This window comes from Somniosus microcephalus, chromosome 28, assembly GCF_052327205.1.
Source record: "Somniosus microcephalus isolate GS21.2 chromosome 28, FLI_Smic_1.0, whole genome shotgun sequence".
In the NCBI taxonomy this organism is placed as follows: Eukaryota; Metazoa; Chordata; class Chondrichthyes; order Squaliformes; family Somniosidae; genus Somniosus; species Somniosus microcephalus.
In genome coordinates this window covers 1893911-1907925 of record NC_141014.1, presented here as the reverse complement: position 1 = coordinate 1907925, position 14015 = coordinate 1893911, and the positions used below count along the sequence as shown (strand labels likewise).

At 45.8% G+C, this 14015-nt stretch overlaps 1 protein-coding gene across 1 annotated transcript in view; it reads right to left on the bottom strand.

The window, feature by feature from the left end:
* Positions 1–13288, bottom strand: part of LOC147098718 (extracellular serine/threonine protein kinase FAM20C-like) — a 146174-nt gene extending 132886 nt beyond the window's left edge. Inside the window, exon 1 of the mRNA XM_085969406.1 lies at positions 12692–13288. Coding sequence (XP_085825532.1) covers positions 12692–13197 — 506 coding nt within the window. The 5' untranslated portion in view covers positions 13198–13288. The remainder of the gene's footprint in view (positions 1–12691) is intronic.
* Between the last annotated feature and the right edge of the window lie 727 nt (positions 13289–14015).

Below are 14015 nucleotides of genomic sequence, written 5' to 3'. Positions count from 1 at the left end.
CGCATGGTCCACATATTATATTACTGTATCACACGTTTGTGTATTATAGGATCGCACAGTCCTTGTATTATTTTATAGTATCACGCAGTCCGTGTATTATACTACAGTATCGCACAGTCTGCGTATTATATTACAGTATCGCACTGTCCGCATATTATATTATAGTGTCGCGCAGTCCCTGTATTATATTAGAGTATCACGTGGTCCATGTATTAAAATACAGTATTGCATAGTCTGTGTATTATATTACATAATGGTCCATATATTATATTACAGTATTGCACAGTCCGTCTATTACAATATCGCACGGTTTGTGTATAATATCGCGGTATCACGTGGTCAGTGTATTATATTACAGTATCGCATGGTCCATGTATTATATTACAGTATCACATGGTCTGCATATTATATTACAGTACTACACATTCATGTATTATAGTATCGCACAGTCCCTGTATTATATTACAGTATCACATGGGCCGTGTATTAAATTACTGTATCGTGCAGTCCACATATTATATTACAGTATCGCACGGTCCGCCTATTACAATATCGCGTGGTCCATGTATTATATTATAGTATCACACGGTCAGCGTATTATTTAACAGTATCACGTGGTCCACGTATTATATTACAGTATCGCACAGTCTGTCTATTACAATATCACACGGTCCATGTATTATATTACTGTATCGCACGGTCCATGTATTATGTTACAGTAATATAATATACAGACCACACAATACTGTATCAGGTGGTCTGCGTATTATATTACGGTATCGCGTGGTCCGTATATTATATTACACTATCGCGTGGTCTGTACATCCTCCCTGCATCTACCCTGTCAAGCCTGTAGCCCTGCAAGTTTTTTCCCCTCAAGTGCCCATCCAGTCTCCCCTTGAAAACATTGAGTGTCTCCGCTTCCACCACTTCTGTCGGCAGCGAGTTCCAGGTCCTCACCACTTGCTGTGTAAGAAAGTTTTTCCTCACATCGCCCCTGTATCTCTTGCCCAAAACCTTAAATCTGTGTCCCCGAGTCCTTGTACCATCAACTGGTGGGGACAGCCTTTCCCCGTCTAGCCTATCCAAACCCATCATAATCTTGTACACCCCTATCAAATCACCCCTCAACCTCCTTTGCTCTAATGAAAACAAATCCAGCTTCTCCAACCTGTCCTTGTAGTTAAGATCCCCCATCCCCAGAACCATTCTGGTAAATCTCCTCTGCACCCTTTCAAGGGTCTTCACATCCTTCCTAAAGTGTGGTGACCAGAACTGGATGCAATACTCCAGTTGTGGCTTAACCAGCACTTTATAAAGGATCAGCATAGCTTCTCTACCTTTGTACTCAATATCTCTATTTATGAAGCCCAAGATCCCATATGCTTTGCTAACCATTCTCTCAATATGTCCTGCCACCTTCAGGGACCTATGCACATTAACTCCCAGGTCCCTCTGTCCCTGACACTCTTTAAAACTGTGCCATTAAGTGTATATTGCCTCTTCCTGTTCCTTCTGTCAAAATGCATCACCTCACACTTCTCTGTATTAAATTCCATCTGCCACTTGTCTGCCCATTCTGCTAGCCTTTCTATGTCCTGTTGCAGTCGATTGGTATCATCCTCACTGTTTGCCACACCCCCAAGTTTGGTGTCATCGGCAAATTTAGAAATTCTACTCTGTATTCCAATATCCAGGTCATTTATATATATCAAAAAAAGCAGTGGCCCCAGCACTGACCCTTGGGGAACACCACTGTCTACCATCCTCCAGTCTGAAAAACAGCCATTTACCACAACTCGCTGTTTTCTGTCCTTAAGCCAATTCCTTATCCAAGCTGCCACTGACTCATCTATTCCATGAGCCTCAATTTTGTTAACCAGCCTTCTATTTGGTACTTTGTGAAACGCCTTCCGAAAATCCATGTAGACAACATCCATTGCATTCCCTTCATCAATCCTCCCTGTTACTTCATCAAAAAATTCAATTAGATTAGTCAAACACGATCTGCCTTTTACAAATCCATGTTGGTTCTCCTTAATGAGCTTAAACCTCTCCAAGTGCCCGTTAACTTTTTCCTTGATTATTGTTTCTAAAACTTTACCCACCACTGATGTTAAACTGACCGGCCTGTAGTTACTAGGATTGTCCTTACACCCTTTCTTGAACAATGGTGTCACATTTGCCACTTTCCAATCCTCAGGCACCTCCCCCTGCATCTAGGGAAGATTGGAAAATTATGGCAAGCCCTTCCGATATCTCCTCCCCCAATTCCCTTAGCAACCTAGGATGCAAGCCATCTGGCCCAGGCCACTTGTCCACTCTAAGCATACCCAGCCTTTCTAGTACATCCTGTCTATCAATTTTCACCCCTTCCATTGCTTCTACCTTTTCCACTGCTACCGATATTTTTTCAGCTTCCACCTCCTTAGTAAACACAGATACAAAGTACTCATTGAGTATTCTAGCCTTACCCTGCGCCTCTAAGCATATATCACCTTCTTTGTCTATAATAGGCCTCACCTCGCCTCTTACTATCCGCTTACTGTTTACATGCCGGTAGAATATTTTTGGGTTCCCTTTTATGTTAACCGCCATTCTACTCTCATATTCTCTCTTTGCCAATTTTATTTTCATCTTCACATCCCCTCTCAACTTATTGTATTTGGCCTGGTTCTCCCTTGAAGAATTCACCTGACATGCATCGTACACCCTCTTTTTTTTGTTTCATCACCTTCTCTATCTCCCTCGCCATCGAAGGAGCCCTTGCTATGGTTCCCTTACCCTTCCCTCTTATTGGAATCTACCTAGCCTGTACTTGGAACATCTCCTCCTTAAAGATCACCCATTGTTCCATTACAGTTTTTCCTGTCAGCCTTTGGTTCCATTTTACCCTGGCTAGAACCTTTCGCATCCCATTGAAGTTAGTCCTATTCCAGTTTAGAAGTTTCACTCTAGATTGTTCCTTGCTCCTCTCGATTGCTAATCTAAATCTTATGATACGATGATCACTTGTACCCAAGTGTTCTCCCACAGACACTTGGTCGACCTGGCCCACTTCATTCCCCAGCACCAGATCCAGCAATGCCTCCTTCCTAGTTAGGCCAAGAACATATTGGTCAAGAAAATTCTCCTGAACAGATTTCAGAAATTCCTCCCCCTCCTTTCCCTTTACCCTAGCATTATCCCAATCGATATTTGGGTAATTAAAGTCCCCCAATGTCACCACTCTATAGCTCTGGCATATCTCTGCGATTTCCCTGTAGATTTGCTCCTCTACCTCCCTCTCACTATTTGGAGGCCTGTAGAATACCCCCAATAACGTGATCAAACCCTTTTTGCTCCTCAACTCTAACCAAATGGATTCTGTCCTTGTCCCCTCAAGAACATCCTCCCTTTCCAACACTACAATGTCTTCCTTAATCAGCACTGCCACCCCACCTCCCTTTTTTCTTTCCCTATCTTTTCTGAACACCTTGTACCCTTGAATATTAAGTGCCCAGTCCTCTCTGTTTTTAAGCCACAACATCATATTGCCACACGGCTAATTGTGCTTGTAGCTCACCAACCTTATTCACCACACTTTGTGCGTTTACATACGTGCATTCTAAACCCATTTTTGAATTTTTCGTAGTCTTTCTTAGTCTGCTCCTATCTAATATGGTACTACTACTGCCTCTAGTACTATCTTCGCTAGTACTAGCCAACACACTCACTATTTTATGCACCTTATTCCTCTTTTCTACTCCTATATGCTGGTGCCCATCCCCCTGCCAAGCTAGTTTAAACCCTCCCCAACAGCACGAGCAAACCTCCCCGCGAGAATATTGGTCCCGGCTCTGTTGAGGTGTAACCATCAGGCTTGTACAGGTCCCACTTTCCCAGTAACGGTTCCAATGCCTCAGGAATCGAAACCCCCCCACCCCCCGTGCAGCTGAGCCACCTGTGGTGCCATGGACTTGACTCTGGCTGCTCTCCCCTTTGTCAGAACTGGAAAAAGTTAGAGATGTAACAGATTTTTAAGCAAGTGCAGGGTCAGGGAAAGGGGGGAGGGGAGGAAAGAACAAAAGGGACGGTCTGTGATAGGATGGAAGGCAGGAGAGATTAAGAGACAAATGTATGATAGTACAAAGCAAAATGGGATGGTAATGGGACAAGTAAAGGATCAAAAGATGGATCGCCGAGAGGTGTAAATGGGGGCGGCAGAATCAACAGCTGCCATGTGAAAAAATAGAGGCAGAGTTTATGGTCTGAAATTGTTGAACTCGATGTTGAGTCCAGAAGGCTGTAAAGTGCCTAATCGAAAGATGAGGTGCTGTTCCTCGAGCTTACATTGAGCTTTGTTGGAACAGTGAGAGAGGCTGAGGGCGGAGAGGTCAGAGTGGGAGTGAAGCGGAGAATTAAAGTGACAGGCGCCCGGAAGCTCGGGGTCACCCTTACGGACTGAACGGAGGTGTTCTGCAAAACGGTCACCCAATCTGCGTTTGGTCTCCCCAGTGTAGAGGAGACTGCATTGTGATCAATGAATACAGTATACTGAATTGCAAAATCGCTGTTTTACCTGGAAGGGGTGTTTGGGGCCCTGGACAGTGGGAAGGGAGGAGGTAAAAGGGCAGGTGTTGCATCTCCTAAGCTTGCACGGGAAGGTGCCGGGCGAAGGGGAAGGGGTGTTGGGGGTGATTGAGGAGTGGACCAGGGTGTCGCGGAGGGGGCAGTCCCTTTGGAATGCTGAAAGGGGAGGTATGGGGAAGATGCGTTTGGTGGTGGGATCATGTTGGAGGTGTCGGAAATGGCGGAGGATGATCTGTTGAATGTGGAGTCTGGTGGGATGAAAGGTGAGGACAAGGGGAACCCTATCGTGGTCCCGGGAGGGAGGGGCAGGGGCGAGAGCAGAAGTGCGGGAAATAGAACGGACACGGTCAAGGGCCGTGTCAACCACAGTAGAGGGGAATCCCTGGTTAAGGAAAAGGGAAGACATCGGAAGCACTAATATGGAAGGTGGCATCGTCATAACAGATGCGGTGGAGACGGAGAAACTGGGAGAATGGAATAGAGTCATTACAGGAGGCAGGGTGGGAGGAAGTGTAGTCCAGGTAGCTGTGGAAGTCAGTGGGCTTGTAGTGAATGTTTGTCGATAGCCTATCCCCAGAAATAGAGAGAGAGAAGTCGAGGAAAGGACAGGAAGAGTCGGAGATGGACCATGTGAAGGTGAGCGAAGGGTGGAAATTGGAAGCAAAGTGAATTAAATTTTCTAGTTCAGGGCAAAGTAGGAAATGGCACCGATACAGTCATCAATGAAAAAGAGGTGAGAGAGGGGACCCGAGTAGGATGTTCCACATATCCCACAAAAAGGCAGGCATAGGGTTCCATGCAGGTTCCCATAGCAACACCTTTAATTTGGAAGAATGAGTGGAGTCAGAGGAGATGTTGTTCAATGTGAGAGCAAGTTCAGCCAGGCGGAGGAGGGTGGTGGTGGATGGGGACTGGTCGGGCCTCTGTTCAAGGAAGAAGTGGACGCCCTCAATCTGTCCTGGTGGGGGATGGAGGTGTCGAGGGATTGGACGTCCATAGTGAAAAGGAGACGGTTGGGGCCAGGAAACTGGAAACTGGAGGGTGTTGGAAGAGTCGTGGATGCAGCTGGGAAGAGAGTTGACAAGGGGAGAAAATAGAGTCGCGATAGGAAGAGATAAGTTCCGTGGGGCAAGAACAGACTGAAACGATGAAGTCTACCAGGGCAGTCCTGTTTGTGGATCTTGGGAAGGATGTAGAAGCGGGCTGTGCGGGGTTGGGGGACTATGAGGTTGACAGCCATGGAGGGAAGATCTCCAGAGGAGATGAGGTCAGTGACAGTCTTGGAAACAATGGCTTGATGTTTGATGGTGGGGTCATGGTCCAGGGGGAGGTAAGAGGAGGTGTCAGAGTTGACGTTCAGCCTCCGCTAGGTAGAGGCTGGTTCGCCAAACAACAACAGCACCACCCTTGTCAGCAGGTTTAATGACAATGTTGGGGTTGGAGCTGAGAGAACGGAGTGCTGCAAGTTCAGAGGGAGGTAGGTTGGAGTGAGTGAGGGGAGCAGAGAAATTGAGACGGCCGATGTCACGCCAACAGTTTGCAATGAAAAGATCTAGAGAGGATAAGAGGCCAGAGGGAGGGGTCCAGGTAGAACGAGAGTTCTGAAAACTGAAGGGTTAGCTGTGCGGAGGGAAGACTCCTGGTCAAAGAAGTGGGCACGGAGACAAAGGCGACGGAAAAAGAGCTCAGCTTCATTGAGGTGGAGGCGTAAGGGGATGAAGCTCAGGCCTTTGCTAAGGACTGATCGTTCGGGGTCAGAGAGGGGAAGGTCAGAGGGGATAGTGAAAACGCGGCAGGGGGTTAGATTGGGAGAAGGGATGGGGTCAGAGGAAAGTGAAAGGGAAGAAGGTTGCGGAGGGTCGTTGTTGTCCAAGAGTTGTTGAAGCTTGCGATCCTTGACACCTGAAAAGAAGAAAAAAAAGTTTTTTGTTAAAGTGCTGGATGAGGCGAAGGATGAAATGGAACTGCCGACCCGGACAGCTTTGAGATAGAGTGAGTCGGTGTTGCTGAAGAGAGAGGTCGAGAGTGTTCATGTGGCGGCGCATGGCGTCGAGCGCGGATCTCAGGATGCAGCGAGAGCAGTGGTTCGAGGAACGCTGAATATCTTGGAGATATTTGTAATCCTGGGTGGATCCAAAACATGAAGGGTGGAATCCACGCGGAGTAATTCGGAGCCAGAGACAGTTGCTGAGGAAAGAGATGTGGCTGTGAAAGCGAGTTTTGGGAGATACCTGATCAAACACAAGAAGGGAAATAGAAAGCAATGAAGAAGGTGGTAAAAGAGACAAACGGAAATCCCGTTGGAGAGAAGAGCAGAACTTCTTCAAAGTGGGCATTCCTAGAAGAGAGTGGCAGTGAATTAAACACTAATACAAAAGCAAAATACTGCAGATGTAGGATTTTATATTATATTAGAGTATCGCACGGTCCGTGTATTATATTACAGTATCGCACGGTCCGTGTATTATATTACAGTATCGCACGGTCTGTGTATTATATTACAGTATCGCACGGTCCGTGTATTATATTACAGTATCGCAGTCTGTGTATTATATTACAGTATCACGTGGTCTGTGTATTATATTACGGTATCGTATGGTCCGTGTATTATATTACGGTATCGCGTGGTCCGTGTATTATATTACAGTATCGCACGGTCCGTGTATTATATTACAGTATCGCACGGTCCGTGTATTACATAGATACATAGATACATAGAAGATAGGAGCAGGAGTAGGCCATTCGGCCCTTCGTGCCTGCTCCGCCATTTAATGAGATCATGGCTGATCCTTTAATTCAGTATCCCGTCCCCGCCTTCTCTCCGTAACCCTTAACCCCTTTTGCCCGTAGAAATATATCTAATTCCCTCTTAAATATATTTAATGAGCTGGCGTACACTGCCCTCTGTGGCAATGAGTTCCACAGGTTCACCACTCTCTGAGTGAAGAAATTCCCCCTCATCTCTGTCCTAAATGGTTTAGCCCTTATCCTTAAATTATGTCCTCTAGTTCTGTTTTCACCCGCCAAGGGAAACATTCCTTCTGCATCCAGTCTGTCTAGACCTGTCAGAATTTTATACACTTCTATGAGGTCCCCTCTCAATCTTCTAAACTCCAGTGTGTACATCCCTAAACTACATAGTCTCTCCTCATAGGTCATTCCCGCCATTCCTGGTATCAGCCTGGTGAATCGCCGCTGCACCCCCTCCATGGCAAGAACATCCTTCCTCAGATGAGGCGACCAAAACTGTACACAGTACTCGAGGTGTGGTCTCACCAGTGCCCTGTACAGCTGCAGCAAGGTATCCCTGTTCCTGTATTCTAACCCTTTTGCTATGAAGGCCAGCATACCGTTTGCCTTCTTGACCGCCTGTTGCACCTGCATGCTCGCCTTCAGTGACTGGTGTACAAGAACACCCAGGTCTCTCTGTACTTCCCCCTCTCCCAATCTATTGCCATTTAAATAATAATTTGCCCTCCCGTTCCTGCACCCAAGGTGGATAACTTCGCACTTGTCCACATTATAGTGCATCTGCCATTTATCCGCCCAATCGCCCAGTCTGTCCAAATCGCTCTGGAGCTTCCTGGTCTCTTCCTCTGAGCCCACCCCACCTCCTAGTTTAGTGTCGTCTGCAAATTTGGAAATGCTGCATCCGACTCCCTGATCCAGGTCATTAATGTAAATTGTGAACAGCTGGGGGCCCAGGACAGATCCCTGTGGTACCCCACTTGTTACTGCCTGCCATTCAGAAAATGAGCCGTTTATTCCAACTCTCTGTTTTCTATCTGACAGCCAGTTCCCTATCCACGCCAAAACTTTCCCCTTTATCCCATGAGCCTCAATTTTCCATGCTAATCTTTTATGTGGGACCTTATCGAAGGCCTTTTGGAAGTCCAGGTACACCACATCTACTGGCTCTCCCCCATCTATTCTACCAGTTACTCCCTCAAAAAATTCCAATAGATTAGTCAAGCACGATTTACCCTTTGTAAATCCATGTTGACTCTGTCCTATCCTGTCCCCATTTGCTAAGTGCTCCGCTATTTCATCCTTAATGATGGACTCCAGCATTTTGCCCACAACTGATGTAAGGCTTACAGGTCTGTAATTACCTGCTTTTTCCCTACCCCCCTATATTACAGTATCGCACGGTCCGTGTATTATATTACAGTATCGCACGGTCTGTGTATTATATTACAGTATCGCACGGTCCGTGTATTATATTACAGTATCGCAGTCTGTGTATTATATTACAGTATCACGTGGTCTGTGTATTATATTACGGTATCGTATGGTCCGTGTATTATATTACGGTATCGCGTGGTCCGTGTATTATATTACAGTATCGCACGGTCCGTGTATTATATTACAGTATCGCACGGTCCGTGTATTATATTACAGTATCGCACGGTCCGTGTATTATATTACAGTATCGCACGGTCCGTGTATTATATTACAGTATCGCACGGTCCGTGTATTATATTACAGTATCGCACGGTCTGTGTATTATATTACAGTATCGCAGTCTGTGTATTATATTACAGTATCGCACGGTCTGTGTATTATATTACAGTATCGCAGTCTGTGTATTATATTACAGTATCGCACGGTCTGTGTATTATATTACAGTATCGCAGTCTGTGTATTATATTACAGTATCGCACGGTCCGTGTATTATATTACAGTATCGCACGGTCTGTGTATTATATTACAGTATCGCACGGTCCGTGTATTATATTACAGTATCGCAGTCTGTGTATTATATTACAGTATCGCGTGGTCTGTGTATTATATTACAGTATCGCACGGTCTGTGTATTATATTACGGTATCGCGTGGTCTGTGTATTATATTACAGTATCGCAGTCTGTATTATATTACAGTATCGCACGGTCTGTGTATTATATTACAGTATCGCACGGTCTGTGTATTATATTACAGTATCGCACGGTCTGTGTATTATATTACAGTATCGCGTGGTCCGTGTATTATATTACAGTATCGCACGGTCTGTGTATTATATTACGGTATCACGTGGTCTGTGTATTATATTACGGTATCGCGTGGTCCGTGTATTATATTACGGTATCGCACGGTCTGTGTATTATATTACAGTATCGCACGGTCTGTGTATTATATTACGGTATCGCACGGTCCGTGTATTATATTACAGTATCGTGTGGTCTGTGTATTATATTACAGTATCGCACGGTCTGTGTATTATATTACAGTATCGTGTGGTCTGTGTATTATATTACAGTATCGCACGGTCTGTGTATTATATTACGGTATCGCACGGTCCGTGTATTATATTACAGTATCGTGTGGTCTGTGTATTATATTACAGTATCACACGGTCTGTGTATTATATTACGGTATCGCGTGGTCTGTGTATTATATTACAGTATCGCACGGTCTGTGTATTATATTACGGTATCGCGTGGTCTGTGTATTATATTACAGTATCTCACGGTCTGTGTATTATATTACGGTATCGCGTGGTCTGTGTATTAAATTACGGTATCGCGTGGTCTGTGTATTATATTACGGTATCGCGTGGTCCGTGTATTATATTACGGTATCGCGTGGTCCGTGTATTATATTACGGTATCGTGTGGTCCCTGTATTATATTAGAGTATTGCACGGTCCCTGCATTATATTACAGTATCGTGCAGTCTGTGTATTATATTACAGTATCGCATGGTCCATGTATTATATTACAGTATTGCGTGGTCCATGTATTATATTAGAGTATCGCGTGGTCCGTGTATTATATTACAGTATTGCACGGTCTGTGTATTATTACAGTATCGGATGGTCCATGTATATTACAGTATCGGATGGTCCATGTATTATATTACAGTATCGTGCAGTCTGTTTATTATATTACAGTATTGCATGGTCCGTGTATTATATTACAGTATCACACGGTCTGTGTATTATATTACAGTATCGTGCAGTCTGCTATTATATTACAGTATCGCACATTCTGTGTATTATATTACAGTATCACACGGTTTGTGTATTATATTACAGTATCACACGGTTTGTGTATTATATTACAGTATTGCACGGTCTGTGTATTATATTACAGTATCGCACATTCCGTGTATTATATTACAGTATTGCATGGTCCGTGTATTCTATTACAGTATTGCACGGTCCGTGTATTATATTACAGTATCACACGGTCTGTATATTATATTGTGGTATCGCATGGTCCGTGTATATTATATTACAGTAATGTACGGTCTGTGAATATTTCAGTATGGTTCGTGCATTATATTAGAGTATTGCATGATTCGTCTATTATATTAGAGTACTGCACAGCTAGTTTTATATTAGTTTTGCACGGTCCATGTATTATATTACAGTATTGTATGGCCAGTGTATTATATTACAGTATTGTACGGCCCGTGTATTACGGTATTGTACGGCTCGTGTATTACGGTATTGTACGGCTCGTGTATTACGGTATTGTACGGCCCGTGTATTATGGTATTGTACGGCTCGTGTATTACGGTATTGTACGGCTCGTGTATTACGGTATTGTACGGCCCGTGTATTACGGTACTGTCCGGCCCGTCTATTACGGTACTGTCCGGCCCGTGTATTACGGTACTGTCCGGCCCGTGCATTACGGTACTGTCCGGCCCGTGCATTACGGTACTGCACGGCCCGTGCATTACGGTACTGCACGGCCCGTGCATTACGGTACTGCACGGCCCGTGCATTACGGTACTGCACGGCCCGTGCATTACGGTACTGCACGGCCCGTGCATTACGGTATTGCACGGCCCGTGCATTACGGTATTGCACGGCCCGTGCATTACGGTATTGCACGGCCCGTGCATTACGGTATTGCACGGCCCGTGCATTACGGTATTGCACGGCCCGTGCATTACGGTATTGCACGGCCCGTGCATTACGGTATTGCACGGCCCGTGCATTACGGTATTGCACGGCCCGTGCATTACGGTATTGCACGGCCCGTGCATTACGGTATTGCACGGCCCGTGCATTACGGTATTGCACGGCCCGTGCATTACGGTATTGCACGGCCCGTGCATTACGGTAATGTCCGGCCCGTGTATTACGGTATTGTACGGCCCGTGTATTACGGTATTGTACGGCCCGTGTATTACGGTATTGTACGGCCCGTGTATTACGGTATTGTACGGCCCGTGTATTACGGTATTGTACGGCCCGTGTATTACGGTATTGTACGGCCCGTGTATTACGGTATTGTACGGCCCGTGTATTACGGTATTGTACGGCCCGTGTATTACGGTATTGTACGGCCCGTGTATTACGGTATTGTACGGCCCGTGTATTACGGTATTGTACGGCCCGTGTATTACGGTATTGTACGGCCCGTGTATTACGGTATTGTACGGCCCGTGTATTACGGTATTGTACGGCCCGTGTATTACGGTATTGTACGGCCCGTGTATTACGGCATTGTATGGCCCGTGTATTACAGTATTTTCCGGCCCGTGTATTACAGTATTTTCCGGCCCGTGATTTACAGTATTGTCCGGCCCGTGTGTTACAGTATTGTCTGGCCCGTGTATTACAGTATTGTACGGCCCGTGTATTACAGTATTGTACGGCCCGTGTATTACAGTATTGTACGGCCCGTGTATTACAGTATTGTATGGCCCGTGTATTACAGTATTGCACGGCCCGTGTATTACAGTATTGCACGGCCCGTGTATTACAGTATTGCACGGCCCGTGTATTACAGTATTGCACGGCCCGTGTATTACAGTATTGCACGGCCCGTGTATTACAGTATTGCACGGCCCGTGTATTACAGTATTGCACGGCCCGTGTATTACAGTATTGCACGGCCCGTGTATTACAGTATTGCACGGCCCGTGTATTACAGTATTGTCTGGCCCGTGTATTACTATTTTCCAGCCCATGTATTACTGTATTTTCCGGCCCGTGTATTACTGTATTGTCTGGCCCGTGTATTACACTAGCGTTATGCATGTTACATTAGTCTTGATGTTAATTTGGAGTTTCAGTGTCCCTATGTCATTGCCTGTATTACCCCAGACTATCCCTCCCTCTACGCTGATTCCTGGGGTTTGTTGGGCAGTGCTCCACTCACCAGCCATCACTGTTGGTGCTCTTTGGGTTGAACCTTTCTGCTGAGTTTACAGAGAAGAGCTGATCATCTGGTGTCAGTGCTGGAATAGGTATATTGTAGAGTGGATGTTGAAACAATGCAGCCAGTTTAGATGCGTTGTGCTTGTAGAGAGCCTTCTGAGTCTTGTCAAGCCTTAAGCTTGACCGTGAATGTGGCTTACGATGGAATGACTGGCTCCTGTCGCTCGAATCCAGGGATTGTGATGTGCGGCTCGATGCCCTGGTGCTCGCATAATTTTGAAGTCCTCTGTTTGTCTTTGGCGACCTGCCCTTCAACACTTGCCGGTTTGGGAGCAGAGGAACTCTCCGGTCTGCAGCCTGCGTGTGGCGATCACACCTTCCCTTCACGCTCAGCTCCAGTACAGGCACCAGAGCGATCAGGACATGCAGTGCCAGGCTGAACAGAATTAAAAACAAGAGCACCAATTTGGATCTCCAGCAGATCTGAATCGGGATTCTTCGATACATCGCGGCCAAATTCTTAAAAACTACGATGAAGAATTTTCAGAACAAAATACTGTTAGTTGCTGTTGAAATCTGATTTCTTTGCACATCTGTACCAGTGTCGTGCCCAGCACCGAGAGACGGTCCTCTGCTCAGAGGCAGACTGGATAACTCTCGGGTACATGGCTGAGGTTTGTTCAGTGCAGCCCTGGTCAGTATGACCGTCCTGGCTTATCGCACTGCAAACAGAGGTCAGTCCACGTTCAAAGGTGACTTGGAATCGGCCCTGGAGGCTGTGCTTCATGCTAGGGCTCCTCATATCTGCAGCGAAGGACACAACCAGTAACAGGCCCAAAACTTGGATATTCGGAATCAGACACGGCCTTAGAATCACAGACATTACAACATGGAAGGAGAAGGACATTCTGGCCAGGGCTGGCTCATTAACTGCAGTTATTCCAAAACCTGCCCTTTCCTGGATCTTTTCATATTCTTCCTTTCCAAATGCTATCCAATTCTCTCTTAAATAATGTTCTAGTCTCTGCATTAATAGCTTGTTAATCGGTGTGGAGTGGACAATACTCTGAGCTGACAGAGGAAAGCTCCCTCTACGCTGTCTCATCAAACACTTCCCAGGGCAGGTACAGCACGGGTTAGATACAGAGTAAAGCTCCCTCTACACTGTCTCATCAAACACTCCCAGGGCAGGTACAGCACGGGTTAGATACAGAGTGATGCGCCTCAATAAATCCGAGACTCGATGTTAGCGAAACAAAACAAGGCTTTTATTGACTTAGAAGGTAACACACAGAGGAGAATGTATCTTCCATCCAGAGGTCTGC